The sequence below is a fragment of the Coregonus clupeaformis genome, chromosome 17 (genome assembly GCF_020615455.1).
Source record: "Coregonus clupeaformis isolate EN_2021a chromosome 17, ASM2061545v1, whole genome shotgun sequence".
Classification (NCBI taxonomy): Eukaryota; Metazoa; Chordata; class Actinopteri; order Salmoniformes; family Salmonidae; genus Coregonus; species Coregonus clupeaformis.
Genome location: NC_059208.1, coordinates 23,155,292 through 23,178,511, shown reverse-complemented (window position 1 = coordinate 23,178,511; position 23,220 = coordinate 23,155,292). Strand labels below are relative to the sequence as shown.

Below are 23,220 nucleotides of genomic sequence, written 5' to 3'. Positions count from 1 at the left end.
GGCTTTAACCTAATAATATTTAGCAATTGTCATTATACAGAAGTTATTGTTTGCATTGCAACACATTTTCATTTCTCTGTGTGCATACATTGTGTGAAGTGAAGACAAAGCGACATTCATGGAACTCGGCTTACATGTTAACTCAAATTGGATTGAGTTAATGGGGCAGCAGCTGAGGACGTCTGCATGCTACCACACACACACACACACACACACACACACACACACACACACACACACACACACACACACACACACACACACACACACACACACACACACACACACACACACACACACACACACATACACACACACACACACACACACACACACAGAGGCCATCCTTTACATTCTGCCCATACTAATGGCTCAACATGATGCCTCCTGAGACTTCCTCTTAAGTAGAGGCCATTTCAGCAATCCAGTGTGTGTGTGTGTGTGTGTGTGTGTGTGTGTGTGTGTGTGTGTGTGTGTGTGTGTGTGTGTGTGTGTGTGTGTGTGTGTGTATTTCAGGCTCCCAGAGTTCTCTAACAGCCTTCTGTAAAAGAACAGTCAAACCCACAGCAGTGTTATTTAACATTCAGCCAGGCCATACAGCATAGCACAGCGCCTGGGTTTCCACTAGGAGAGGGGGGCAAGGAGAAAGAGAGAGAGAGGGACAGAAAGACGGGAAGAAAGGACAGAGAGAAGAGGAGAGAGGGACAGAGAGAAGAGGAGAGAGGGACAGAGAGAAGAGGAGAGAGGGACAGAGAGAAGAGTGGTGCAGTGGTCTAAGGCACTGCATCGCAGTGCTAGCTGTGCCACTAGAGATCCTGGTTCGAATCCAGGCTCTGTCGTAGCCGGCTGCGACCGGGAGACCCATGGGGCGGTGCACAATTCATCCAGGGTAGGGGAGGGAATGGCCGGCAGGGATGTAGCTCAGTTGGTAGAGCATGGCGTTTGATTCCCATGGGGGGCCAGTATGAAAAAATTTAATAATAATGTATGCACTCACTAACTGTAAGTTGCTCTGGATAAGAGCGTCTGGTAAGAGGAGAGAGGGGGAACAAGACTGCTGTGGATGACTGGTCTCTTTCTCTGGGAGTTATGATCAGATGATATCCCTTTCTGTGCCAGATACAGTCACATTACCTTGGAGCAACAATTTTATATCAAGACAAACTAACAGGGTACTGTTGATAATTCTTCAGGCAGTGTAGTAGGCTAGCTACTCTGGGTACATTTTAATCAGACTCGTGGTGTTCTGCCCATGATGAATGGGCATCAGTTGAACAATGTAGCAAACAATGGGCCCTTCTTTAAGACACAAACACACGCGGGCTAATTCCTCTCCTTACTGCTCCCTCAGAGACACCCTGGAGCTGCACAGGAAATTGTTATTTTTCTTTCCCAAATTCCTTAAATTTTTTCCCTGGCGGCAGAGGCCATTTAGAGCCAATGGTCCGGGCTTTTTCCCAGGGCACCGGCTTCTTGGAACGGTCCAGTTCACATTATTTCACCACAAAAGTCCCTTATTCAGTAACATAAAATGGACTGGTGGCGGCGATATATATCTAATCTATGTTCATCAGCATTATCACAGGAAACATAACTAATGGCAAATTGGCCAGTCACAGTGCCAATGTTAAATAAAAAAATGATATACAGCCATTTTATATACTGCCAGACTCCAGTGCCAACACAAATAATGCAAAGCCCCTGTGATGGCAAAGTCTTAAAAAGAGAATCATCACTTCCTCAGTGCAACCACAGAGCTGAGACTGCAGATTACAAGAGTGAAAGAGAGAGAGAGAGAGAGCGAGCGAGGGGGAAAGTGAGAAAGAGAGAGGGAAGGTAGGAAAGAGAGACAGTAAATTACAAGAGAGTGAGAGAGAGAGAGAGAGAGATGAAGAAGAGAGAGAGAGAGAGAGAGAGAGAGAGAGAGAGAGAGAGAGAGAGAGAGAGAGAGAGAGAGAGAGAGAGAGAGAGAGAGAAAGCTCAGTCAGAACCAGGGGCGGGCTTAGTGATTTGGAGGCCCCAGTCTGAGGCCAGTCTGTATTACCTTTTAATGTGCCATGAACACAACCAGTCATGATGTTTTCATCTGATTGTCAAACAAATCACTTCAAAAAGTAGGTTACCTTCGCACGTTCATCCAAAATAATTCCAGCATCCGAACAGTGCATTGTGCACCCACCAACTTTCCTTCAATTCGCAAGAGGCTGAAACTATCTCACCGGCGAAAGCATCCGGGCGAGCGACACAGCACCCCTCTGTCTTACTATATGTAGCCAATGTATCTGATGCTGTCTGGTCAAAAAAAGAGTATGACATGCCATAATCTTTATTGCCATGGCAGTATTATCAGCAGCACCTGCCTTTTTCCTAAAGACGTGTATTGTTTCACCCAGGGCTGGGTTTCTACTAAGCTAGCCTCGTCGAGAACCAGGCTTCCCTAATACAGGTTCATGGCAGAAAAATTGCAAAATGGGGCGGAGACTGGAAGTAAATCAGTGACGCCTCGCTACACGTCAAACCAATCAAATGCCTTGCTTGGGCAGAGCTCCAATAGTGCTCACTAAATTAGTGTCGTAGGCACAACAGTGCTTGGTGATTCTTTTTACAGTCTATGTTGAGGATGGCCAGGAAATCGCTGATTAAAACCCCATCAAAATATGTTGATGTATGTCGATTTTGTGTATAGAGCACACTTCTGACAAAACAGTTTTCCCCCCTGGTTTTTTTCCATTCTCTGCAATGTTGCAAACTAGCATATGGACCAGCTCTCCGTAAAATGTGTCCTTCTCCGTCTGAAAACAGTGATGAACATAACACCTGGCACCAATGGCATGTGGGGAAGGGTTCTTGAAAAGTAACATCCAATCAAAATATTGCCGCTGGGCGCCAGCGGACCATTCAAACCGTTTTTGCAATACAAAATTCTCCATACAGCGAGGCGATTTTGGCGGTGTGGCAACGCGAGACTACTACTAAGCTAACATATGGAACTGTTTTAAGATGCTCATACCAAGGAAAATGTAGCTATTTGATTTTGAATTTTAGGTCCCCTGTAAGTGTAAAAATAAAATAAAAATAAAAAATAATAAAAGAATTGATGAAACATTGAATTTGGCCTTACTGCTATTAACCCATAGCATTGAATGACAGATTCATACATGAAAAAAAAAGATAGTCAAAAAATTATAATAATTTTTACAGCAGAATTCCATTAATTTTTCGGCCCAGTACCGAGTTCCCTAATGTCTCCTGGTCTGACAAACACCACTGTAGCTCTGCCACCTTCCGCCACAGATGCAGAAGGCCGACATCGGTGGATATCTCTAGTTTAGTAGAGATGGTTTTATTGCCTCGAGCGGCGCATGGGGGGGCTCAAGCAGATAAACTTTTTAATATTATATATATTTTTTAATATATATATTTTTATGCCCAGCTCATGAGGTCCCTTGATGATGTGAGGCCTGAGGCAATTGCCTCTTCTGCCTAATGGTAAGTCCGCCAGGGGTCAAAGACCAAAGTGAGAGGTAGGTTAGAGATCTGCTTCTCTACACACAAGCAGGGAGAGGAGATGCTCATTTGGGCCTAACCAGAACTGACAGGTGGCCACAGTAGTGAGAGGGAGAGAGGGAGAAGGATAGAGTGAGGGAGAAAGAGACAGAGAGAGACAGAGAGGGCAGTGAGCACCAGTCCAGGCCAGTGTTACGTAAAGTCCTCAGAGAGATGCCAACCCGTGGCCTGGACCTCAGAAAGAAAGAGAGTGAAAGGTAAGAGAAGGACAGAGGGAGTGAGTCAGTCCCGTGGAACACAGAGAGAGAGAGAGAGAGAGAGAGAGAGAGAGAGAGAGAGAGAGAGAGAGAGAGAGAGGGAGAGAGAGGGAGAGAGAGGGGCATGGAGTAATTGCCAATTACTCTTATAACCCCTGTACTGGACATGATGGCTGTGTAGGGCTAGACATGAGAGGAGGGGACATCCCCAGAGATGAGAAAAACAAAATCAGTTATGCTGAGCATACACTACAGGACTTCTAAAATCTTAACAACTTGGATGTGGTCACATTTCCTGATTTCCTTGTACCAAATCTTTCATTCCTTCCATCCTCAATCCCAGGACGTGGGTGCTCACATTACATAATGATTCCCTAGTTGATCCTGCCCTGCGTTTCTCGGTTGTCGTAGGAAAAAAATGCTGACATGCAAACAGTGAGCTGCTGTATTAGTGTGCATATTATTTTTAAAAGAAGGAGACGCAGAATTTGGATTTAATATGAAATAATAACGATAATATGAAATTATCTTTTTGGTTTCTGTCATGGTAGGACACATATGTAATATTGGTGGAGTTTGTTTTGCATTGCCCGGTGCCCTGGGTGGGTGGGTGGAGGTTTCACTTAAGGACCAATGGAATGAGCAAACACTGCTCATCCGGGGCACCGGGCCATGTAAAACAAACTCCACCAATATTACATCTGTGTCCTACCATGACAGAAACCAAAAAGATAATTGTGTACTTTAATTTCCAACTGGAAAAGGGAAAGGCTTAGAGACCACAGGAGTTAAGCCTTATCTTTCACCAAGGACATCTCTTTAGATACCAATCTAAAGCACCGCATTGAGGGCTTGTGAAAAAAATCTATGTTTCTTCAACTCAAAAGAGCAATCAAGCAGAATTTCCCTGCCAACGCATTTAACATTTATATCCTAGTGTCTACGGCCTTATCGGCTTCCTCATCAACACACACGCGCATGCAAGCACACACACACGCATACACACGCATGCAGCATTGTTATACATTGGGAAAACATTGTCTAATACCTTCATCATTCTGATGTTCGTTTCTCTGTCCACAGAATAATGTGTCTGGATGGCTTCCTAGTGACAAACACTGGCCCAGAGGACTAGGACTACAGAGATGATAGGACAGCCCTGATGCAGTACACATGAATACATTACAAAGCAATCTACTGACTGAGTACAGTTCATAGAAATAAACTACTGCACTACATAACACCAGTATTGTCTGTCTATGAATTCAATCCATGATACCACACAATAAACACAATGAGCATTACCATCAAACACTGTTGCATTGCACTGAAAAATGGGCCAATCATTTCACCAGCTGTCCAAATTTAACTCATTTTGAACTCACCTCATCAAAGCCACTGTCCTCTTTCTTGAAAGCTGAAAGGAGAAAAGAGAGAAGAAGAGGAAAATCAGGCTCACATTGACGTCTTTTGAACAGGGAACAAAAACAGTGACTACAACCACAGTGTGCACTCACTCATAACACACACACACACACACACACACAGCCCTGTAATTCTGTCCTGATTTCCTATTCGTGTGAGATAGATTCATTATGCTTCCTTCATTAAGGCAGACGCTCTGGCAGACAGTCAGAGGTCAATCAACATGATCCGATACTGGCAGCGTTTAGAAGAAGAGTTTGTCTGTGCTTTATTAGACTGACCTTCCAGACACTGCATCATCATTAGTAGACTAGTGAATGGCCGGGAACACACCTGGTTTGACTTCAAATAGTATTTTAAATCTTTAAATATACTTTAGCTGTGCTTGATTGATCTTGCCTGGTGTAACGGAACCTATAGAATAGTCCCAAAAGTGCACACCCCACCCAAATGACATTCTAGGCAGGCTTAAGCACACGCTAAAAGTTATTTTGAAAGATTTCAAATAAAATGTTAACCCAGGTGTGGCAGGGAGAGAGCAACACAACATTAGCAGCCCATTGTTGTGACTGATGAGCTCTTGTTTTCTCTCTCCACTATAATTATAATTACAGGAAGTCATAGTGATTGCATTTGACAGCAATATCCTTCGTATTTATGAAAACGAAGGTAAACAATACTGTGTTGCCGGTGTGATTGTTTCCTACTTGACAGCTAGATGTACTGTATGGGCCATTCAGTGCCAACCAGCTCTTATCTTGATAGCTTTGTTTTTAACTGTGAAAGACATATCAATCCATATTGCCTGGGAGGAGTGCTGAAAAATGCTTTTCGTAAACATAGCCTAATAAATATATTTTTAATTACAAATGTCTCATAATGAAGTCAATAATTATTATCTGATAGGAGGGTATCACAATTAATCTGCTACAATGAGAAAGGGGAAGTTACAGATGGTAGTAACAGTATTTTGTTTGGCCTAGATGTAAAATGACTTATTCATGTCAATGGCATTGTTTTGAAGCAGAGTCATCTAGCCGCTGAGCCATAAAATGTCATCTTTCTCTTCAGAGAACACATAGACACATAGAGGAGAGGAGAATTTCCTCAACGTAGAAAACACAACAGCATCATTACAACTTCATTACATGGGGACTCGAGTCAATACACAAGACTCTGTAGAATTGTTATTTAGTTTGAACACTCATTCACATACAAGTCTGACATATTAAACATTACCAAAACAGAACTAAACATGGACTCGTATTCTAGAACATAAATATAAGATACTGTCTACAAGTCACTGTGTTATAACACGGTAACAGAGGAGGAGCAAAGAAAACAAAGAATAGCCTACATCAACTGCATTTCTGATCATCAAGGAGAGAACTGTGTGGGAGTCGTTCAACATTAAGAGAGAAAACAGGGAGACAGTTTTTGCCCAACTTCACTCGAAAGTAAAGAAGAAAAACAAATACCCGAACACTTCAGAAAACCAAACCAGCACATCACTTCCTCTGTTTTTCCTTTAAATCCTACATGAAACACATCCCCCCCTGAAACTACAACAAACCAACCCCCTTAAATCACTCAGTTGGGCTACATTTGCATTCCATCTTATGGGATGAACGTGTATTTGTAGGCGGAGGAACAAGCTCAAATAAAATCCATGCCATTCTCTTTCCAAACGAAGACAACAAACAATGCCACGTTTCATCCACGTGGGATATATATCTTCATTATTCAACAGTAAACCAAGTTATTATTTATGGTGACAAAGTAACATATACAATAGGCCAGGGTTCCCCAGCTGGCAGCCCATTGGTGATAAAAAAAAAGAAATGCATATGTTTTTTTATTATTATTATTATTGTTGGACATAAAAGACTGTAAAAATACCAGCAAATCAGCTCCAAGTGATTTTAATTTTGGAAATCGGTTCCAAAGTATTCCCACGCATAATAGAGATATACAGTGTATGTAATTATGTTCCGGTCCCCTGACCATCCGCTCAAGAAAAAATTGGCCCGCAGCTGAATCTAGTTGATGATCCCTGAAGTAGGCCAACAGTCTCATCCCAGCTCACCTCAGCTAAAATCAGAAGGCTGCACTGTCATTGTGATGTACTGGAAATACACAGTAACAGTCAAAAGACAAGGATGGAGTTGTGAGTTTGCAGATCCTACTGTACATGGCCTTAGAACAGTTGGCAACCGACATGCAAGGTGGTAGCCTAGCCTGGAATAGCAAGGTAGGATAAATAACCTACAATCTGGGTCCCACATCATATTCCAAACTGTGCAACCTGGTGTCAGAGTATTTCATATTATTCTGTACTTAAATCAAAGACATTCCATTTAGTATGATATGTTACGTTTCGTATGATCTGTATTAACTTGAGGATGTCCATCACCCATTCCGTTTGATATGTTACGAATTACAATTCATATTATATGCTACGAATTTGTAAAACATACAATATGTTACGAATTTGCGAAAACATACTATAAGTTACGATTTTGCAAAACGTATGATATGTTGCGAATTCTGGCTAGGTAGCTAACATTAGCTAGCTGGAAAATGTTAGCTAGGCTAGGGGTTAGGGTTAAGGTTAGAGTTAAGTTTAGGAGTTAAAGGATTAAGGTTAGGGTTAGGGGAAGGGTTGACTAAAATGGTTAAGGTTAGTATTAGGGTTAGGTGAAGGGTTAGCTAACATGCTAAGTAGTTGCAAAGTAACTAAAAGTAGTAAGTAGTTGCAAAGTTGCTAATTAGCTAAAATTCTAAAGTTGTCCGTGATGAGATTCGAACTCGCAACCTTTCCACCCAGACCAACCACCCTACTTTTGTTTTTGCCTTAAGTAACCATCTGTCTTATGTAACCATACCAAAGGTTACTTATCATACTAATTTGAGGTCCCGGATTTAAGTTTATTATGTTACATCTAGTCTATGAGACCAGGCTGAACTATGATGTGACATTGAGTGTGAGCGTTTTTTTAGGACATGTATGGAAATAATAAAATATACTGGTATATAGTAAGGATGTAGCACTATGACTTGGTTACAAGAAGCCCAACTTCTCAAACTATGATGTAATGCTCTTTGTTAAACCGTCCGTGAAACACAGACAGACAGTGAGTGATCAATCAATGCCTATATAGTGCGGTGCCCCACGTTGATGCGCTGATGCAGATATCAGCAGCAACAGTGACCAATAATTATGGACAAGGACAATCCATGCAGCAGAAAAGTCAATGCCGACCTTTTTTTCATGCAGCCTTAGATTCGACCCATATTGGTAAATGTTCCCTCTTCTTGTTGTAGACTGCATCTGAGCAGTTCATTTGGGGGGCAGGGGGGAATATATAGCAGTCGTCTACATAGTGAGTGATATTTGGTGTGCCTTTAATGCACCAAACCGTACAGAATCACACGCGGATGAGAGAGAGAGAGAGAGAGAGAGAGAGAGAGAGAGAGAGAGAGAGATGCAGTGTGTGTAACTGCTTAGATGCCTGGGTTTACGCACGCGGGCCATTTGGATAGCAAGCTTCTTCCAGTTCTACAATAAGCACATCGGCAATTCCCAGATTTGTTATATGGCAGTAATGATAACACTCAACATGAACTACCCATTTACAATATTCACATAGCTAATATCATAGCCATGTATTTAGAATGCACTCTGGCTAATGTCATTCACGGTCACAGTGTAACAATGTGTTGAATGGCAGCAACACAAGCCATAATGCATAATCTTAATGTTGTAAAAGTGAGTGCCACCGCTATTTCTTTTTGTTTTTTTGACAGCTTTTTGTAAAATAGTGAAATTCCGCTATCGTCCCGACTAGCTGGAGTGGAAATTATTATAATAGTTCCCTAGGCTACATCACCGTTTTCCATTACCGTTAGTACTGCGATAGGCTTTACATTGTTGCACTATAACCGCTACAGTAGGGGTAGGCTACTTACCTATGCGACTGAAGCTCTCTGACAAAGTTCTTCGCAACTTTTTCATTTTGCCGATTTTTTCAGCAGGTTGAGAAGCTGGCATCAGGTCACACATCTTGACCGTTGGATTGTAGCAGACAGTGATCTTCACAAAACTGGAGAGAGGAGCACAGGGTTCAAACCAAGGGGTTTTCCGTTCTACTACGTTGTCAAGAAACAGGAAACGTTTATGCTAACGCTTTGGTTTTCAAAAACACATTGGTGTATTCTTCCCAGGTTTTCTTTGTATCCAACTACATTTCTAAAGTCGGAATAGTCCACAAGATGCCGAGTATGAAGCTGTAAAATAAAACATGCGCTGGCTGATGTTCTCTGTTCTCTCTCTGAAACTGAACGGGTTGTTGAGTTCTTTCTTTCTTTCTCTCTATCAGTCTCTCTCTCACTCACCCTCTGCTCTGCTCCCCTTGCAATCTGGATGTCATTTTTGGGATTCTCTCTCTCCTGCTTGCGAGAGCGAAGAAAAAAACACATTTCCAGCGGAGCTACAAACCCCGCCCAGGATGCGCAACGATTGGCCAAATAGAACAGGGGATTCTGTGGTTTGCCATTGATCGCTCAATCATTCTTTTGTACCGCTCAATATTTTGTTTTTGTTTTTTTACATTCAAGTGCGCAGGGTTCATAGCCCAGGGAGTCTGCAGTTCAGATAAAAGTAACTCACAAAAGTGAAAGTGTGATGACCTACTATACTTAAGCAATAAGGCCCGAGGGGGTGTGGTATATTGGCAATTATTGCTATTATTAACTGGTTGCAAACATAATTAGAGCAGTTAAAATAAATATTTTGTCATACCCCTGGTATATGGTCTGATATACCACGGCAGTCAGCCAATCAGCATTCAGGGCTCAAACCACACAGTGTATAATTAAGCAATAAGGCCAGAGGAGGTGTGGTATATGGCCGATATACTGTGGTGGAAAAAGTACCCAATTTTCATACTTTAGTAAACATAAAGATACCTTAATAGAAAATGACTCAAGTAAAAGTGAAAGTCACCCAGTAAAATACTACTTGAGTTTAAATATACTTAAGTATCAAAAGTAAATGGAATTGCTAAACTGTACTTAAGTATCAAAAGTAAAAGTACAAATCATTTCAAATTCCTTATATTAAACAAACCAGATGGCACAATTTAATTTTAATTTTTATTGACGGATAGCCAGGGGCACACTCCAACACTCAGACATAATTTACAAACGAAGCTGTCACGAGTTGCTAAGCCAGAACCCAGAAGCAGACCAGGACAAGGTAAGTTGAAACGAAGGTGAGTGTTTATTACAAATTCAAGAGTGATGCTGAATAATCCAGGGAACAGAGCGGGCGGCGTTGATTAGTTGTTGGGGGTGCAGTGGTTGATCCCATCCTGGGTCGGCAGCCGCCGACCACCAAGCAGAGGTTGGATGAAGGTTCCGGACGGGTGACTGCAGATGGAACAAAACGGGGGTAAGTAAGCAACAAACCAACAAGGTGCAAAAACAACAAAACTAACGCTAGGCTCTAAGACTGATACTCTGGTAAACCTACTGTTCATGGCTAACGATCCGGCAGGGAATGGATGTTAGGCCAGAGCCTAAGAAGGGTGATGATCAGGACCAGGTGTGCAGATTGCTGATGGGATGCAGGTGCAGAAATCAAGAGAGCTCCCCGGAGCGTTCCCGAACCCTCGGGAAACTGGAGATCACGAACAGAAAAACTAGTCACCAGACAGGACCCGACTCAGACTGCCGGGATCGTTACAGTACCCCCCCTCCGACGAACGCCACCGGGCGGACTCCCCGGAGCGCCAGGATGGAGGCGGTAGAAGTCACTGATGAGGTCAGCATCTAGGACCTGTCGCCGCGGAATCCAACTCCTCTCTTCAGGACCATACCCCTCCCAGTCCACGAGATACTGGAAACCCCGGCCCCGCCGTCTGGAATCCATGATGCGACGCACCGTGTAGGCAGGACCACCTCCGATCATCCGAGGAGGAGGAGGAGGAGGCGGAGGAGGCAACAGAGGACTGAGGAAAACAGGCTTGAGGCAGGAGACATGAAAGGTGGGATGGACTCTGAGCGTCCTCGGGAGTTTGAGTCGAACTGCCACCGGATTGATCACCTTCTCCACCACAAACGGACCAATGAACTTCGGTAACAACTTCCTAGACTCAGTCCGTAACGGAAGATCCCGTGTGGCCAACCAGACCCTATCTCCGATGGAATAGGTGGGAGCGGGGATCCGGCGACGATTCGCCTGGAGCTGATACCGGTCCGAAACTCTAAGGAGTGCCTTTCTGGCCCGATGCCAGGTCCGGTGGCAACGACGAATATGGGCCTGAACAGAAGGCACTGAGAGCTCCTTCTCCTGAGAAGGGAACAGGGGAGGTTGGTAGCCATACAGGCACTGGAAGGGAGACATCCCAGTGGCAGATGTAGGGAGAGTATTGTGGGCATACTCAACCCAAGGCAACTGAGAGACCCAGGAGGTGGGGTTGGAAGAGACCAGGCAGCGTAGCGTGGATTCCATCTTCTGGTTGGCTCTCTCCGCCTGACCATTGGATTGGGGGTGAAAACCAGATGTGAGACTGACTGTAGCTCCAATGGCCAAACAGAAGGACTTCCAGACAGCAGAGGTAAACTGAGGGCCACGGTCGGAAACGATATCACTGGGCAAACCGTGGACCCTGAAAACCTCCCTAACCAGGATCTCGGACGTCTCCGAGGCAGAGGGAAGCTTGGCAATTGGCACAAAGTGGGCGAACTTGCTGAATCTGTCCACGATAGTCAGAACGACCGTGTTCCCCTCAGAAGCGGGCAACCCAGTGACGAAGTCCAGGGCCAGATGCGACCATGGTCGCCGGGGAATAGGAAGGGGGGTGAAGTAGTCCAGAGCTGGGCCGATTGGTACTCTTATTCTGCGCACACACTGGACAGGCAGCAACAAAACCCCGAGTATCCTCGGCCATGGCAGGCCACCAAAAACGTCTGCGAAGAAACGCCATTGTCCGAGCCACGCCAGGGTGACAAGCCATCTTGCTGGCGTGGGACCATTTGAGGACAGCAGGACGAACCGACTCGGGCACAAACAACCGACCGGGTGGACCGTTACCGGGACCGGGCTGAGTCCGAAGGGCCGCCAGCACCTCCTCCTCAATCTTCCACATAACTGCTCCCACGACGCAGTTCCGGGGGAGAATTGTCTCGGTCTTGGACCCACTCTCCTCCGTCTTGGAGAACATCCGGGACAAGGCGTCCGCCTTGCCGTTCTTAGATCCAGGTCGGAACGTCAGGGAAAACTTGAATCGTCCGAAAAACAACGCCCACCTGGCCTGACGGGAGTTGAGGCGTTTAGCCGATTGCACGTAAGCAAGATTCTTGTGGTCAGTCCAGACAATAAACGGTTGCTCCGCCCTCCAACCAGTGGCGCCACTCCTCCAAGGCAAGTTTCACCGCGAGAAGCTCCCGGTTACCCACATCGTAATTCCTCTCCGCAGGCGAAAGGCGACGAGGTAGTAGGCGCAGGGATGGAGTTTACTGTCCGTGGAGCATCGCTGCGACAGGATGGCGCCAACTCCCACATCAGACGCGTCCACTTCAACGACGAACTGACGGGCCGTGTCCGGTTGAGAGAGAATCGGTGCGTTGGTGAATCGCCTCTTCAAATCCAGAAACGCTCGATCCGCCTCCGGATTCCACTTGAAGGTCCTGATACTGGAAGTCAAGGCAGTTAACGGAGCGGCCACACGGCTGTAATCCCGGATGAATCTGCGGTAGAAATTCGCAAACCCCAAAAATCTCTGGAGCTGCAATCTCGTACCGGGCTGGGCCCATTCCAGAACCGCTCTAACCTTCTCCTGGTCCATCCTAATCTCTCCCCTGGAGATGATGTACCCGAGAAAGGATGTCGTGTGGGCGTGAAACTCGCACTTCTCGGCCTTCACGAACAGGCGATTCTCCAACAATCGCTGCAGAACCTGCCGGACATGCTGGACGTGGTCGGAAGGTTCCTTCGAGAAGATCAGAATGTCATCCAGGTAAACAAACACAAAGAGACCGATCATATCTCTCAGGACGTCGTTCACCATACTCTGGAATACCGCTGGAGCATTGGTCAGTCCAAACGGCATCACCTGATACTCGAAGTGACCCATCGGTGTATTGAAACCCGTCAACCACTCGTCCCCCTCTCTGATCCGGACCATGTGATACGCATTGCGTAGGTCTAGCTTGGTGAACACCGTAGCACCCTGTAAGGAGTCGAAGGCAGAACTCATCAAGGGCAGGGGATACTTGTTCTTGACCGTGATGTCATTCAACCCCCGATAATCAATACACGGTCGAAGAGAGCCATCCTTCTTACCCACAAAGAAGAATCCTGCCCCCAGGGGTGATGACGAGGGACGAACGAGACCAGCAGCTAGGGACTCCTTGATGTAGGTCTCCAAAGCCTCACGTTCAGGTCGGGAGATACTGTATAACCTTCCCTTGGGGTAGACAGCTCCAGGGAACAGGTTGATGGCACAATCATATGGTCGGTGGGGAGGGAGTGACAGAGCCTTCTGCTTACTGAACACTTCCCCCAAATCGTGATATGTCTCGGGAACCAGGGACAAATCTGGGGGTTTAGCCTCAATCACCTGACTGGGAACCGAATGGGGGCAGGCAGTCTTGAGACAGTTAGCATGACAATCAAGGCTCCAACTCGTTACCTTGCCCGTCACCCAATCGAACGTGGGATTGTGTTCCTTCAGCCAGGGGTATCCAAGGACCAGAGGAACATGGGAAGACGGCAGAATGAAGAATGAAATCATCTCAGAATGATTCCCCGACAACCGCATCTTAACCGGTTCAGTCCTCATCGTGATACGTGCCAGACTACTGCCGTTCAGAGTGGTAGCTTCAATGGCTTCCGGCAATTGCTCCTTGGAAAGCCCCAGCTGTTCCACCAACTCGGCATCTAGAAAGCTTCCATCGGCACCTGAATCGATAAAAGCGTTAATCGCTAAGCTCTGATTCCTGTTCATAAGGGTAGCCGGGAAACGGGGTCTGACAGAGGTATTGAGAGGTCGAAACTGGCTCGCTAAAAGTCCTCCCAACTTTAGCGAGCCGCGCAGTTTGACGACCCGACTGGAACCTGAGAAGCTGATCGGTTGGACGGAACCCATTGCTTCTCCCTCCTTCGCTCTCGGACTCGATTATCCACCCGAATAGACAAGGCTACCAAGCTGTCCAGGTCACTAGGCTCCGGATAGGAGATCAACTCATCCTTGAGCTGCTCCGACAGACCCTGGTAAAAGGCCGCTTGCAGAGCCTCCTCATTCCACCCACTCTCCACAGCCAACGTCTTGAACTCGATCACGAAGTCGGCCACGCTGCGAGTTCCTTGGCGAAGCGAAAACAGGCGCCTAGCTGCGTCCCTCCCTCGGACGGAATGGTCGAAGAGCTTCCTCATCTCGGCCGTGAACCCCTGGTATGAAGCCATGCAGGGATCCTGTCGTTCCCAAACGGCTGAAGCCCACTCCAGCGCTCGACCACGCAGCAACTCAATCACAAAGGCTATCCTAGCCTTGTCTGTGGCATAAGAGTAGGGCTGTAGATCGAACACTAATCCACACTGCATAAGGAAGGAACGGCATCTTCCCAGCTCCCCCTCATATTTATCCGGCGTCGGAACCTTGGGCTCACGGAAGGACACAGCTTCAGAAGCGGCAGGCGAGATGGGTGAAACCGGTAGTGGATCCTCCACCGGACACTTGCGTTGGTTCTGGACCTCCGTCAGACCGGTAGAAAGGTTCCGAACTGACAACGCGATCTCCTGTAGTACCGTGCTATGATGGCCCAACATCTTCTCCTGCTGGGTAATGGCATGGCGAACAGAGTCCAGGTCCGCTGGGTTCATTACTGGCCGGATCGTTCTGTCACGAGTTGCTAAGCCAGAACCCAGAAGCAGACCAGGACAAGGTAAGTTGAAACGAAGGTGAGTGTTTATTACAAATTCAAGAGTGATGCTGAATAATCCAGGGAACAGAGCGGGCGGCGTTGATTAGTTGTTGGGGGTGCAGTGGTTGATCCCATCCTGGGTCGGCAGCCGCCGACCACCAAGCAGAGGTTGGATGAAGGTTCCGGACGGGTGACTGCAGATGGAACAAAACGGGGGTAAGTAAGCAACAAACCAACAAGGTGCAAAAACAACAAAACTAACGCTAGGCTCTAAGACTGATACTCTGGTAAACCTACTGTTCATGGCTAACGATCCGGCAGGGAATGGATGTTAGGCCAGAGCCTAAGAAGGGTGATGATCAGGACCAGGTGTGCAGATTGCTGATGGGATGCAGGTGCGGAAATCAAGAGAGCTCCCCGGAGCGTTCCCGAACCCTCGGGAAACTGGAGATCACGAACAGAAAAACTAGTCACCAGACAGGACCCGACTCAGACTGCCGGGATCGTTACAGAAGCATTTGTGTTTAATGAGTCTGCCAGATCAGAGGCAGTAGGGATGACCAGGGATGTTCTCTTGATAAGTGTGTGAATTGGACAATTTTTCCAGTCAAAATGTAACAAGTACTTTTGGGTGTCAGGGAAAATGTATGGAGTAAAAAGTACATTATTTTCTCTAGGAATGTAGTGAAGTAAAAGTAAAAGTTTGCAAAATATAAATAGTAAAGTAAAGTACAGTTACCCCAAAAAACTACTTAAGTAGTACTTTAAAGTAGTTTACCTTAAGTACTTTACACCACTGAGTAAAAGTATAAATATTTTCAAATTCCTTATATAAAGCAAACCAGACGGCATCATTTTTCTTGTTTTTTATTTATTTACGGATAGCCGGGGGCATGCTCTAACACTCAGACATAATTTACAAACGACGCATGTGTTGAGTGAGTCCACCAGATCAGAGGCAGTAGGGATGACCAGGGATGTTCTCTTGATAAGTGTGTGAATTAGACAATTTTCCTGTCCTGCTAAGCATTCAAAATGTAACGAGTACTTTTGGGTGTCAGGGAAAATGTATGGAGTAAAAAGTACATAATTTTCTTTAGGAATGTAGTGAAGTAAAAGTTGTCAAAAATAGAAATAATAAAGAAAAGTACAGATACCCCAAAAAACTACTTAAGTAGTACTTTCAAGTATTTTTACTTAAGTACTTTACACCACTGCCAATATACCATGGCTAAGGGCTGTTCTTATGCACGACGCAACACGGCGTGCCTGGACAAAGCCCTTAGCCGTGGTATATTGGCCATATATCACAAACCCCAGAGGTGCCTTATTGCTATTATAAACTGGTTACCAACGTAATAAAAGTAGTACAAATAAATGTTTTGTAATACCTGTGGTATTCGGTCTGATATACCATGGCTGTCAGCCAATCAGCATTCAGGGCTCGAACCACCCAGTTTATAACGTGGCATTTAGCCTAACACAATTCAGTTGGCTATTGTTGATTTATCAAAAATATATCTTAGCCAGTGATGCAAATAACCTAATAAGAATCATAATATCAAATACGATCATGAATGTCTTCCAAATATCCTTTGTTTTCTAATTTTATTGGATTAATTGATAATTTCATTGGCCTTTGATAATTGTAGTGTTGGGTGGTGTGAAGGGATGTTTGGGAAGTAGGACTAGTCCTAGTAGGAAACCGTTAGAACTTATTGAAACTATATTATGCAAAAAAATGTTTTATCACAGGCTCTAATGCTTTCTGAGAGGTGTCGAACTTGATATTAGGCCTACACCTGTTAATATAATATCGCTTAATTTTCATTACCAAAGAACATGATGAGCCAGAGGACATTTCCAGTCAGCCAGATAAGCGCATTTAGCATCTCTAAATGGTTGGCTACACATGGAGTCATACATTTATTGGATTACATGGAGTCATACATTTTATGTATTTCTGCGTCAACTCCAAAGACAACTGTTTTCCCCACCTAGTCTCCCTTGGTGGTTCAAATCTCCACGGAGGATCTTGAGCGTGCAACTGCAACACATGAGCAGCTGCCTCAGACGAGCCTTGGCAAAGAAGTGTCGGGAACAGTCTATTCAACACTGGAGAATCAAACCTGAGACAAAGCTGAGTTCAAACTGTCAATTATGTCAGCGAATGCTGTATGCTCTGATATGTCTGATAGCAGTATCAAGCAGTGGCGACCCATCATTCAGGGCAGGTGGGGCAGAGCCCACCTGTTTAGCTAACAAAACTAAATAAAACTAAAATATTTTTTTGTTGTTGTTGCCTGTTTTGCATGTTATTTTGGCATTAATACGTGTCAGATATCACTTTGCAAACAAATTTACAAAACATTTAATTACGTTTTGCTTTCTTGAGTAAGGCAGCTCCAAAATGCAGGTGTTTCAGCCTAGCTCAGTGCTTTCTGTGGTGGAGGGGCAGCTAGCGGAAAATACAGAGCGTAAGTGTTAGTAATCTTCTCTAGTTTTGTCGTGATTGGCTCAGTGTTCTGTCACTCATGGGGAAACTACGTCACCGCAGAATCTACAGGGAGAGCTAGGCAGTTCAAGCCCCCTTGGGTGCTGCCATAGATTTACATTAGAAGTGCCCATCCAAGAAGGCTAAAGGTCATTGACCACAGATACAAATCTTAGATAGCAAGCTAGACACGCAGTCATCATCATGAATCACGTCGACAATCTACTGGCAAATCCTTTTCAATCCTTGTCATATGAAGAGAAATTATAGATAAAACGTATCAGTGCTCATTGGCCATTGAACATAAACATTACACAACAAGTTGGAAATCGCAAATTCAACAATGAGTAGTTTGGAAGGAATCAATGGCTAAATGCAAGCGTTGCAAAACAATCACTATTTTGCTTCCCCTGTCTGCTATTTGGTGGAGAGGGTGTGTGGTCCAAGTTTGGGTTTAAGGGCCTCTTTTCCAAACTTAAAAGTATATCATCTTGAAGAACAATCTGGCCTTAATGGCCATGTACTCTTATAATCTCCACCCGGCACAGCCAGAAGAGGACTGGCCACCCCACAGAGCCTGGTTCCTCTCTAGGCTTCATCCTAGGTTCCTGCCTTTCTAGGGAGTTTTTCCTATCCACCGCACTTCTACATTTGCATTGCTTGCTGTTTGGGGTTTTAGGCTGGGTTTCTGTATAGCACTTTGTGACATCTGCTGATGTAAAAAGGGCTTTATAAATACATTTGATTGATAAACATTCACACGCAACACCATGGGCCAGAAAAGGTTGAATACCTTGGCCTGCTGTCAATCCAGCATGACGTCTGCCGCGTTCAAACAACTGGAAACCATTGGACATAAACATTACACAACAATGAGTGGTTTGGAAGGAATCAGTGGCTAACTGCAAGCATTGCAAAGCAATCACTAGCCTGATATTCAGTGGAGTGTGTGTGTGGTCCCAAGTCTGGGTTTAAGGGTCTATTTTCCAAGCTTAAAAGGATAAACACTCAACATTAGCCATGCTGTCAATCCAGCATGACGTCTGCCGCGTTCAGAACAACTTGAAACTCGGAACTGGGAAATCTCAGACTTCAGTGAGTTCAAGACAACTGGGAACTCTGGAAAGAATGAGCTCCGACTGGGAAAATACGTTTTGAACAGTCATCCAACTCGTAATTACAAGTCGGGAACTCAGGCCTCTTTCTAGAGCTCCGACCTGAAGATCACTGACGTCATGATTCAACCTTGTTTTTTTTCCCAGTTGTTTTGAAAGCACCATAAATCCAGAGAATGCCAGACTTTGATAACAAAGTTTAATGACAAACTTTGCCCACAAGAAGGACCGCTGCGCCACCATCCTGTTCAAGTGTGCACAGCACAACAATGGTGAGTCCAAAAATGTATTGTATGCTGTTGCGTAAATGATGTAATATGCCAGGGAGATGTGTATGATGTAGCTAAGAAAGTAATACTAAGTGTATGTTGTGTAGTAAGCTGTTAGTAGCCCATGTTCCACACCCTAATAATTTGGTCCCTTTCCCCCTCATAACTTAGCTTACTGTTCTGACTTGGTGGTGCACATGTAGCCTATAGCCTGTTTTAGAGAAATGTCATCATCAAATATTGTAAGAGCTTTCATTGTCTGCTTATATGCCCCCTTTATTTCTCCTACGGTTCTGACTTGGTGTACAGGGAGAATACTGTAAGAACGGCCCATGTTCTGAATTCTGTCGCTGAACATTACAAAAGTGCTGAACAAATAGTTATATTGACTACGTCCGCCTTTGCTCGCTCATTAATGTCTTAATCGAAATTACGGATTGCCTCCTATCCGCTCATTGTTCTCTTATGCCATAGTTCATCAATTGTCAGTAGAAACCACATTTGTTTAAGCAAGTCAGCCATATCAGTCGTTCTTTAAAAAAGCAGTAAATGAAGCTGCATGAACTGTTTCACTGGCAGACAAGGCTCCGCTGATAGCCAGGTGTAGCAGTGGTAAGGATTCACTCCATTGTGCTGAAAAGAAAGCTCTGCTGTTGGGACAGCTTTATGTAGACCCTAACAGTTTGTGGGCACCGTTTGTCACCGTTATAGTGCAATTAATGTATTGTTTAGTGTTGTGTTGTGTAGTGGCTTTGCTGGCATGCATCTAAAAACATTTTTTATAGTTTGCCCCATCAATATCTACATGCTAAAATTGCCACTGGTATCAAGTATCACTGATCTTATCTGAATAGAATGAGCAGTTATGAAATAAGGTTTAAGACATGGTACACACATTATCTCCCCTTCCTGATGTCAAGGTTTTAAAGCACAGGCAAGGAGCTGCTCTGTTCTCCAGCCAACTTTCTTTGGGAAACATGCTAGGAATGTGGAGGGGATTGTCAAGGCCAAGTTGTTTTAATGTACACATACATTCCTCCAGGGAAGGCAGGGTGTCCACTGTCCTGTCCAAATCTGAGCTCCTGCATGGTTCTGACGTTTTTATGACTCAATGGGTTTCATTGTTCAATGAGAACTTCTTCAATACAATTAAACATGATTGTAAAGTACAGCCTGCTCCCAGATCTGTTGGTGCTCTTGCCAACCCCATTGCTGTCATTGTCATGTTTGGCATGTCACTGAGTGACAAGGAGTTGGCATGATGGCACAAACAGATTGGCATGATGGCAATGTAAAGTATGCTACGTATTCCAAATCAATTATGATGGGCTGTCCTGAGCTGAGCTCTGTAATCACGTTCTTTACCAAGGTCAAGACAACACAGACACAGCTGCTCCTGTCTGGGTCGGCCCTGTACATGTGAAAGGGAAATCCTTATTCAACGTGTATCACATATGGGACTACAATGAGTCTTTTACACGATGCCACTATTAACAGGTGCACAGCATGCATGTCCAAGAATCTCTTTATAACTGTTCAATAAAACCAATAAAAGTGATGAGACTCAGATGAATTGATATTTTATTTAATCTGCCTTGGGCCACTCCAGAGTGGTAAGGTATCCGCCTAAAAGTGTTTCATAATCACCTGATTTGACTTCTCCTGCTCAGTATTTTCACCTTTAAGAACAGCTGATCTGGTCTGGGTGTTGTCAGTCTGGATGTTGTCTGCATTGCAAATGACTGAACTGAAGATAAGATTTTCAGGAGATTTGCATGTCAAACCTGCTGCGCTTTTCCTTGTAGATTCAGACTGTGCACACATGCAGAAGCCGCAATAACAAAGCATCGACTAGCATTAGAATTAGATTCCATTTAGATAGCAGTTCGGCCACTAGCCTAACCAAGTGTACACTCTCATATTTCCAACTTTTATTTGTTTTTCTGAGGGACTAGGTCTACAGAATACCTTTTTTCTTTACCAACAGCATTATCAAGTCTCTGCAGCTTTTTAAACAAAGTTATAGGGATACTTCGGGATTTTGGTAAGGATGCCCTTTATCTACTTCCCCCAGAGTCAGATGAACTCGTGGATACCATTTTTATGTCTCTGTGTCTAGTATGAAGGAAGTTAAGAGGAAGTTTCGTGAGCCAATGGGAACTATACTGAACAAAAATATAAACGAAACATGCAAGATTTTACTGAGTTAGAGTTCATATAAGGAAATCAATCAATTGAAAAAATGTATTAGGCCATAATCTACGGATTTCACGACTGGGAATACAGATATGCATCTGGTCACAGATACCTTTTAAAAAAATAGGCAGGGGCGTGGATCAGAAAACCAGTCAGTATCTGGTGTGACCACCATTTGCCTCATGCAGCACGACACATCTGCTTCGCGTAGAGTTGATCAGGCTGTTGATTGTGGCCTGTGGAATGTTTTCCCACTCCTCTTGAATGGCTGTGCGAAGTTGCTGGATACTGGAACACGCTGTCTTACACATCGATCCAGAGCATCCCAAACATGCTCAATGGGTGACATGTCTGGTGAGTATGCAGGCCATGGAAGAACTGGGACATTTTCAGCTTCAAGGAATTGTGTACGGATCCTTGTGACATGGGGCCGTGCATTATCATGCTGAAACATGAGGTTACGGTGGTGGATGAATGGCACGACAATGGGCCTCAGAATCTCATCACGGTATCTCTGCATTCAAATTGCCATCAATAAAATGCAATTTTGAACAGTGTGTGTAGCGTATACCTGCCCATACCATAACCCCACCGCCACCACGGGGCACTTTGTTCACAACGTTGACATCAGCAAACCGCTAGCCCACACAACACCATACATGTGGTCTGTGGTTGTGAGGCCGGTTGGACATACTGCCAAATTCTCTAAAATGATGGTGGAGGCGGCTTATGGTTAACATTACATTATCTGGCAACAGCTCTGGTGGACATTCCTGCAATCAGCATGCCAATTGCACGCTCCCACAACACTTGAGACATATGTGGCATTGTGTTGTGTGACAAATCTTCACATTTTAGAGTGGCCTTTTATTGTCCCGAGCACAAGGTGCACCTGTGTAATGATCATGCTCTTTAATCAGTTCATTGATATGCCAGACCTGTCAGCTGGATGGATTATCTTAGCAAAGGAGAAATGTTCACTAACAGGGATGTGAACAAATTTGTGCACATACTTTGAGAGAAATAAGGTTTTTGTGCATATGGAACATTCCTGGGATCTTTTATTTCAGCTCATGAAACATGGGGCCGACGCTTTACATGTTTCGTTTAAACTTTCCCTAGTAGCGCTGTCATTAAGATGTCGAATGTCCATACAGGGTATTAAATTGGCTAACATGAGGTCATTATGAGGACAGGCAACACCATCCAGACATCTGGTAGATTGGGGTATGGTTATGAATAAGGAGGGGTGGAGAGGCTGATGAGGTACACTACACGACCAAAAGTATGTGGACACCTGCTCAAACATCTCATTCCAAAATCATGGGCATTAATATGGAGTTGGTCCCCCATTTGCTGCTATAACAGCCTCCACTCTTCTGGGAAGGCATTCAACTAGATGTTGGAACATTGCTGCGGGGACTTGCTTCCATTCAGCCACAAGAGCATTTGTGAGGTCGGGCACTGATGTTGGGCGATTAGGCCTGGCTCGCAGTCTGCGTTCCAATTCATCCCAAAGGTTTGATGGGGTTGATGTCAGGGCTCTGTGCAGGCCAATCAAGTTCTTCCACACCGATCTCGACAAAGCATTTCTGTATGGACCTCGCTTTGTGCACGGGGGCATTGTCATGCTGAAACAGGAAAGGGCCTTCCCCAAACTGTTGCCACAAAGTTGGGAGCACAGAATCGTCTAGAATGTCATTGTACACTGTAACATTAAGATTGACCTTCACTGGAACTAAGGGGCCTAGGCCGAACCATGAAAAACAGCCCCATACCATTATTCCTCCTCCTCCAAACTTTACATTTGGCACTATGCATTCAGGCAGGTAGCGTTCCCCTGGCATCCGCCAAACCCAGATTCAGCCGTCGGACTGCCAGATGGTGAAGCGCGATTCGTCATTCCAGAGAACTCCACTGCTTTAGAGTCCAATGGCGGTGAGCTTTACACACCACTCCAGCCGACGCTTGGCATTGCGCATGGTGACCTTAGGCTTGTCGTTAACACTTTCAACATTTTACTTTAAATG

General features: G+C 44.8%; 1 protein-coding gene across 2 annotated transcripts in view; it reads right to left on the bottom strand.

The window, feature by feature from the left end:
- Positions 1–9,620, bottom strand: part of LOC121586015 (cyclin-dependent kinase 14) — a 176,656-nt gene extending 167,036 nt beyond the window's left edge. The window contains exons 1-3 of one of the 2 annotated variants that reach the window (XM_041902430.1): positions 9,585–9,613; positions 9,159–9,292; positions 5,150–5,181 (exon numbers count right to left, since the gene is read on the bottom strand). In XM_041902430.1, the coding sequence (XP_041758364.1) occupies positions 5,150–5,181; positions 9,159–9,252 (126 nt within the window). In that variant the 5' untranslated portion in view covers positions 9,253–9,292; positions 9,585–9,613. Of the gene's footprint in view, positions 1–5,149; positions 5,182–9,158 lie in introns of both variants that reach the window. The other variant, XM_041902433.2, reaches the window with a different exon arrangement.
- Between the last annotated feature and the right edge of the window lie 13,600 nt (positions 9,621–23,220).